The sequence below is a fragment of the Nicotiana sylvestris genome, chromosome 11 (genome assembly GCF_000393655.2).
Source record: "Nicotiana sylvestris chromosome 11, ASM39365v2, whole genome shotgun sequence".
NCBI classification, from domain to species: Eukaryota; Viridiplantae; Streptophyta; class Magnoliopsida; order Solanales; family Solanaceae; genus Nicotiana; species Nicotiana sylvestris.
In genome coordinates this window covers 3,562,720-3,570,772 of record NC_091067.1, presented here as the reverse complement: position 1 = coordinate 3,570,772, position 8,053 = coordinate 3,562,720, and the positions used below count along the sequence as shown (strand labels likewise).

The window sequence follows — 8,053 nt, the reverse complement described above, 5'->3', positions numbered from 1 at the left end:
GAGTTAGGACAGAAAGCATGCTAAGATTGACTACTCGATAGAAAAGAGGCTGCACTATCAATAAGGGAAGCGACTAGCCTTCTTTTAGGCCAAGGAAGGAAAGCACAATAGAAGTAGAACTAGCGTAGCGGGACATGGCATTAGTTAGGGAGAAGGAAAAGCTACCAAACATCAATTTAATAAACAGACAAGGCTGCTTGACCTTAACAAACAAAACCTGAACTCCAGTGTAACTTTTATCTCTAATCGGTGTCTTTTTCAAGACCCGCGGACGGGGCCCTTTTCTCAAAAAAAAAAAATAATTTTGATTTTCATAAATTTCACATAAGATAAAAGCTCTTTTCATCGACAGAAAGAATCTAATTTCCGACCTCTTGTATTGCATTACCATGAAAACAAAAAGAACAAAAAAAAATCTTGAGAAATTCCAACAAAGAGAGCTTTTAGAAACTTGATAGGAAAGATATATATTATGAGAAAACTACATTCGATCCTTTAATGATTTAACAATCTTGTGATATGATCATTGGCATTGAGTCCTTCGTAATAAAAGGGGTAAACCTTATGAATTTTCCATTTTTAATATTTTTAGTAATAATTAAAGAATATGCGAAAACTATGCATTATGAACTGGAGAAAATCGATAATTCTTAAGTTCAATAGAAAAAAATTAATTCTTTGCGTATATATTTTTTCTCCATTCGATCAACATCCAATATTTGTATTTGGACTCGATTAATTTTAAAGGATTTTTACCTATCTATACCATATATCAAATCTTATTACCAAAAATGTTCATAATTTGTTATTTACCCATGTAATCCATACTTTTACTACAAATTATATACCAATTCAAAAATAGGTAGATTTTGCCATTAAAAAAGCCCTAAAATGAAGGCACCAGATCTGATGTGATTCTGTCAACGATTTTATTCGAATTTTGAAACTGAAGGAGATCTCTCTTCCTGATGAAGGCACCAGATCTGATGAAGGCACCAGTTGCGTAATTCTCTCCTTCCTCAACAGAAAGAGATCTCTGTTGATATCAGCTACAACAAAAATCGCAATCAAATTGTACAATTACTGAAGAGAGACTATATTTGTTCTTCGTCTCAAATTGTACAAAATTGCTCTTCGTCGATATCAGTACTCAAATTGTAGAAACTATATCTGTTCTTCGTCTTTTTTCCTATCAACTACACGAAATCATGTCAAAAATCCCAATAATGCTGAAATCGAATGGTAATTGGGATAACTATGGCAGATTTAGAGATTTTGAAGTTGATGCCATTGTGGTAGATGATAATGCAAGCTACGGAATTCTCAGTTCTACAATTGCAGAACAATTATCGATTGATACATCGGATAAAATTATAGAAATCAAATACATTGTGAACGAGAATTGTCCTCCAATGGAGATTAGGAATGATATGGGGGTTCGTGTGTACATGGAAACCAAAAAGGAGAATAAAAACTTAGGTTCGTATCCTTTATGTATAAGCGTAAGAGATTTCAATATGGAATTGGCAATCAACAATGAAAGCACCAGTGCAGGTATGTTTGATTCGACATTGCAGAGAGTTATGGTGTTACTATGTTATCTACAATATTACTACAATTACCTACAATTAAACTACAAAGCTCACATAGTACTGAAAAGGATAAAGCAATGTTGCTTTCAAAATTATCTACATAGAAACTACATTTATGAATTTATTGTTTGCAGGTTCGTCTGGATCCCTAAACTTACTTGAATTTCCATCCTCACCAGCTATAGAGGAATATCAAAGTGAAATAATAACTGAATCTACGCAAACATATATTGAAGAAGGACAAGTTTATCAGGACAAGCAAACAGTAGCTGCTGCAATGAAGAATTATTCAGTGATGCACAAGTTCCAGTTCAGAGTAAAAAGATCTAGTCATAGAAGGTATGTAGTTATTTGTGGATAATATATCAGCAAAATCAGTGTATGATTGAAGATAGGTGGGTTTTATAAATTGTAGTTAAATTGTAGTCAGTTTGTAGTTAATTGTAGTTTTTTCATAAATTTGTGTAAATATTGTATTTCTTTTGTAGCTACTGGCTTATATGTGTTGCTGAAAGCTGTAAATGGCATTTCAAGGCAACGTCAATTAATGATTCGGCAATGTTCAAGATAAGAAGTTTCAGCCGTCAACACACATGCTGCCTAATGGACGAAACATTCATACAGCGCAAACGTACTGCAGCAGTACTTGGTAGCATGGTCGTTCCAAAGTATTGTGATCCTAAGACTGTTTACACACCAAAGGACATACAAACTGACATGTTATCCGAACATGGACTGAACCTAAGCTACATGCAAGCATGGAGAGCAAAGGAAAAAGCTTTACAGTTTTTGAGAGGGAATCCGTGTGACTCCTACAACAAATTACCCAAATATTTTTATATTCTTGAGAAGAATTATCCTGGTTCTGTTGTTAAATTGAAGAAGGCAGCAGATGATTGCTTCTTATACGCATTTGTTGCTCTTTGTACATCAATAAATGGTTGGCAACATTGTAGGCCGGTAGTAGTGGTTGATGGGACATTCTTAAAGTCAGCCTACAGGGGGATTATGCTGACAGCAAGCACCATGGATGCAGCAGGTAAATAATGGAATAATTTTGTACTTATTTTGTAGACAGTCTTTAAAATGCAGTTAAATTGTAGTTATGTTGTAGTTATTTTGTAGTTATATAAAAGAATGTAGTTAACATGTCTATATTTCTCAATATATATTGTAGTTGTTATTTAATCATATTTTATGTCTTAAAAATGTAGGTACTATTTTTCCCTTGGCATATGCTGTGGTTGATTCTGAAAACGACGCGTCTTGGAAGTGGTTCTTTGAGCAATTCAAGGAGGCATATGGTGAAAGACCTTCAATGTGTGTTGTTTCAGATAGGCATGAGAGTATACTGAAGGCAACATCAGTTGTCTATCCGGGATTGGCACACTACTCTTGCATGTGGCATATATGGACAAATATAAGGTCAAAATTCAAGAAGGGACATCTACAATTACATGAATTGTACTTTGCTACAGCACGGTCATACACTCTGGATGAATTTAATGAAAGGATGTTGAAGATTGAAGAGGTAGACCTGCGTGTAAAGTCTTACCTATATGATATTGGCTATCATAGATGGTCAAGAGTACATGCAACGGTGAATAGAACTTTTACTATGACGTCAAACATTGCCGAGTCGTTGAATGCTGTAACAAAAGATGCAAGAGAGCTTCCAATATTTGATCTATTTGAGTATATGAGGACTCTTCTTGAACGTTGGACAAAAGAAAAGTTATCGAAGGCAAAGGGTACTTTCACATACCTTGGTCACAAATACAACAAAGAATTGGAAGACAACAGTACATTATCTCAGAAACTAAGGGTAAGATATTTTTTTTTGGTGCAGTAGAATCAAAAAAGTACTAGCTGCAGTTTTTCCAGATTGTAGTTAAACTGTAGTCAAATTGTCGGTAATAATAGTTTGTAGATGAGCTGTAATATATTTGTTGCTGATTTGTAGGTAAATTGTTGATAATCCATTTTAATGATTGATGTATTATTATTTCTGTTTGGTCTTCAATTGTAGGTGAGGGCTTCAACAGATCATATACATACTGTGTTAGATGGTGTGAAGCGGTACATTGTGTGTCTAGAAAACAAGAAATGTAGCTGTGGACAATTCCAACTTGATGAACTTCCATGTGCGCATGCTTTGGCAGCATTAAGGCATAGGAATGAAACATACGAAAACTATTGCTCTCCGTATTACACAAGGAAGAGCCTTCTGCTTACCTATGAAATGCCAGTAAATCCTCTTCCTGATGAAGGCAAATGGGATGTGCCACAACATATTTTGGATGAGGTAGTAAAGCCACCGGCGGGAGATAAAAGGCAGCCAGGGAGACCTCACAAGGAAAGATATAAAACATTTGATGAAATAAAGTCAAAGAAATACAAGGTGTCATGTGGCAATTGTGGAGGTGAAGGGCATAACAAAAGAACTTGCAAGAATGCGCCGAAAAAGAAATGAATATCATGTAGTTAGAATAGTTATTCAAAATAAATGTTAGTGAGCTCAAATTATCGGATTTTCTTGTGTAATTGTTTAAGTTTTTGAAGATGAATAAGAAGTATAAACATCAATTTGTGTATCTGCACTATTTATGTTTTTATGTATTCTGTCAAGCATCTAAAGTTGTCTTTTTTTTATAGAATAGTTAAACTTTAATATTTACTGTATACAAAAAAACTGATATTAATAAAGAATGCATTCAACGTAAATTGTATCCAGATTGTAGTGAATATGTAGTTTAACTGTGTTAGAACTGTAGTCCTGTTATTCATATGTAGAGGAGTTGTAGTTAAAATGTAGTTTGACGTAGTTTAAATGTAGATAAATTGAATTTTTTGATAAACCTTGTTGATAAAAGATGGCTAAATTATTTATACGATTCCTGTATTTATTTTATCTTTATGCTGTGTAACAAATGACCGTTATATACAGATATTACTTGGCACTTGAAGGTATTTATAAAAATAACTTGAAGATTAAAGTCAAATTGTAAGACAAAGTTGTTGCTGTAAAAATGTAATCAGAGTACTCGAGTATAATGTAATCAACAAAAAGTGTTGTAGAAAACCAAAACGACATATTTCCTACATTGTTTTCCAATTCAACTACCAAATTTCACAGACCAAACTAGGAACACAATAGTCTATTTCTTCTTTCGTTGCACTCTAGTCCTCTCGTTTTTTGCCGGAGCACCCTTCCTCCTTGCTAGCCTGCCAGTAACCTCACTCTCACTGATTGACCCATCTTCTTGCTTCTTTGTTGCATAGTCCCACAGTAGAGCTCCATAGCGTCTACGGTGTTGGTCAATATCAGAAAGATCTTCCTTTGGGATTGCCAAATCTCCAAGGCTAACATACTCCGCAAATGCAGCCACAAATACACCACAATCGCTGCATAAGATGAGAATTTTTCATTATATAACAAATGATTAAAATAAAAAAATTAAACATATAGAAAGGGAGATTATTTTTTTACACTGAGCCTTCCTTTTGTTGTGGAATCTCAGCAACCATCCATTGTATGTCGAGAGGGTCCGTAACTGGTTTCTCGATGTATGCCTTTGTGCTCTTGAAGTTAATGTCTTTACGTTTACCATAGAAACCAGTGCATGACAAATACAGAGGGATAATGATTGAAAACTTGTCAACCAATGTCTCAACTGTTTTATGACGGTTTGCTCTCACCATGGAATCATAAACATAAAGTTGTCTGTCCTTTATGTCAAAAACTAGCAACAACCAATGGAAGTTCTCTACAAGGTTCACAGGTATGAGCACATAGTCAACAAGATCCCAGGCAACATTAGCAAGAATTCTGTACCCAAGAATATATTCTCCAACATCATCCTCGGGTTTAACAACCGAATACCTTTGTTCCGGTGGAGAACTTATGAACTTGTCATAGATTCTTTCAATCTTTGTCTTGAACAAGCAATCCGTGGTTGTGAACCTAGTATTATTGTTGGGGCCATATTTGCCTCTTTTTCGCAGATAATACATAATAACATCAATGTGCTGCCAAAATAGAATAAACATATACAATAAGGTACGGTGTAACCACACTTGTCTACAAGACAGCTACAGATTAACTACAATTTGAATTTATTAAAAACTCTAACAGATTGCTGCAAATTAGCTACACTATAACTACAGAAATATAACAGTTAGTCCAAGTACCTCACAAAATGTAATTTAATTGTAGTTTGTATGAACCATAGTGAACAAGTACTATATGTACAATTGACCCATCAGACTACAAAACAACTACACATTAACTATATTTATGCACTGTCTACATTTATTCACTATACAGAGGAACAAATGAAACATACCACCTAACTTAAGGTCCCAATAATCAGCAAGTTCAACCTACAGTTAATATTAATAGGCACAATCACAATCTCTACAATATTACTACAAGGTAACTACAGTTGTGGTACACAGAGATTCCAAGTCAGTCAAAAGTACCAAAATTCCAGTTTGTACATACAATCATCATCACATATGATACATAAGGTCCATAAAAAGCAAAATTTCACAGCTGAGACATAAATATAGTAACATATATATGTTGTCTACAATATTACTACAATTACACATCATAGCTGAAAAATAAACTACAATTACACTACACAGCTGAAGACAAAACAGATATTGTGAATGATTATGTTCTTTATACTTACTGTGTTATTGATGACTTGTCCGGGGTGAGCAAGGTCATAAAACCAGTCCTTCTTATCAATCTTTTCACAACCAAAATCCAACCAAAGCTTGATTTGGTTATCCTTCTTGGAAAAGTAATATTTCCTCCTGTAATAACAAAAAAATATCAAATACAAAAAATTGACAAAATGAATTACAATTTTAAAGTATAAAAATGGTGAACAGACAGTGTAAAATGAAGCATTCATACCTCCTAGATACTTTATCACTACGAATGTATAACCAGTTGGTGAACCTTTCTGTCAATTCAGGATCTACATTTTCACCTATGACACTTGTGAAGGGGTGCTTGAGGTAAAAAAATTTAGGTCCAACAGATGTGCTGCCTCCAGAACTATACAAAGATGTGAAAGGTGATCGTGCATGTTTTCCCGGTTGCCTGGTTCTACCGGGATGAACAGGGGTTGATTCATCTGGTATGGGCTCGCCATACATGACCAACTGTGATAAGTTTTCTGGCAGCTCAAAGTCATCCAATGTCAAACCTTTGTTTTCAATGCCTTCAGGAACAACTTTTTTATCAATGCCTTCAGGAACAACTTCAGTCACAGTCACACCGTGAATTGGCGACTGTGGAACTTCACCTTCTGTATATAAGTGTAGATCTATGTAGATGTGAACAGTATTATGGAGTTATAGAGAATATATTACCTGCTTGTTGTGCCTCAGCTACTTCATCAATTACTGGTTCTTCCTCAATATTTCCTTGTAGATGTTCTGCTGAAACTTCAGCTTGAATGAATAATTGGAAATGAGAATTGTAGATATATGTAGGAATATGTAGTTAAGGTGTAAATTATTAAAATTTTGCATAAAAACCTTATTGTAATGAAGGAATGGTTCTGTACCTGCTTTATATGCCTCAGCTGCTTCTTGGAAGTCAGGATATAAGTCAACATGTGGTTGAAAATGTTCTGGAGAAATTGTAGCTGCAACACATAGTAAAAAAATGATTAGTATAATTAAATAATCCAGCTATTATTTAGTAATTCATGAAATAGCTTAAATACAATCAACAAAAGGAACAAAGAAAAAAAAAACGAAATTAAAACTTCAAATTTTCATTCTTCATATGTATTCATGCTTCATATTTCGGATTACAATAACCAGCTTTTCAGTTGTGTACCTGATATTGGAAGCAAAAGAAAATGAATATGAGAATCAGCAGCAGCAGTAAAATCAGTACAACACAGCAACAATAGCCCAACAACAGTAACAACCCAGTGGAGTAGTAATCCAAAAAAAAAACAAAATCTTCCAGCTTTGATGAAACAACAATTAATTCTGATTTCAAACAACAAAAGAAAGCAGAATATTTTTTTTTAGTGTTTTTTTTTTATTTTGAAAGCTTAAATAGTTTTCGGAATTTTCTATCTCTTAAATGTTCAGCCCTTTTCTCTCTCTTATTTTCAGATTTGTTTCTCTCTCTCGTATTTGTGTATTTTTTTTCTATCTCTCTGTATATCCTTTCTTTTGATTTCAAGACTTCACATATATAACACATCCCATAAACCTTTCAATTAATTAAAATCAATACTTTTTCTCTACCCAACCAAGAAACACGGGCGGCGGGTGTGTGTGTGTTGTGTTGCCGTGGTTGTGTGTGTGTATGTGAAGGAGAAGAGGTGGGGGAAGGGCAGCCATGGATGGGGTGTTTGGATGCTTGAAGAAGAAGAAGAAAAGAGAGAAAGAGAAAGGGGGGGGGGCGGATGAGAGAGAGGGAT

The 8,053-nt window shown here is 34.5% G+C and overlaps 2 protein-coding genes across 2 annotated transcripts; one reads left to right on the top strand and one right to left on the bottom strand.

Moving 5' to 3' along the window:
• The first annotated feature begins 3,210 nt into the window (after positions 1–3,210).
• On the top strand, positions 3,211–4,065 carry LOC138880671 (uncharacterized). Its single transcript, XM_070160843.1, has 2 exons — positions 3,211–3,417; positions 3,622–4,065. The coding sequence occupies exons 1-2, from the start codon at positions 3,211–3,213 to the stop codon at positions 4,063–4,065; spliced, it is 651 nt and encodes a 216-aa protein (XP_070016944.1).
• A 685-nt stretch (positions 4,066–4,750) lies between these two features.
• On the bottom strand, positions 4,751–7,838 carry LOC138880670 (uncharacterized). The gene is made up of 7 exons (XM_070160842.1): positions 7,832–7,838; positions 7,178–7,258; positions 6,981–7,061; positions 6,520–6,916; positions 6,290–6,416; positions 5,083–5,621; positions 4,751–4,997 (listed from the first exon to the last, which is right to left on the bottom strand). Exons 1-7 carry the CDS (start codon positions 7,836–7,838, stop codon positions 4,751–4,753), a joined length of 1,479 nt encoding a protein of 492 aa, XP_070016943.1.
• Positions 7,839–8,053: the final 215 nt, after the last annotated feature.

Excerpts from the sequence above, each read along its gene's own strand:
- LOC138880671 (XM_070160843.1), top strand. The coding sequence starts at position 3,211 with ATGACGTCAAACATTGCCGAGTCGTTGAATGCTGTAACAAAAGATGCA. Across the intron at positions 3,418-3,621 it reads CATTATCTCAGAAACTAAGG|GTGAGGGCTTCAACAGATCA; the intron begins GTAAGATATTTT and ends CTTCAATTGTAG.
- LOC138880670 (XM_070160842.1), bottom strand. Across the intron at positions 7,062-7,177 it reads AGCTGAGGCATATAAAGCAG|CTGAAGTTTCAGCAGAACAT; the intron begins GTACAGAACCAT and ends TATTCATTCAAG. Across the intron at positions 4,998-5,082 it reads CAACAAAAGGAAGGCTCAGT|CGATTGTGGTGTATTTGTGG; the intron begins GTAAAAAAATAA and ends CATCTTATGCAG.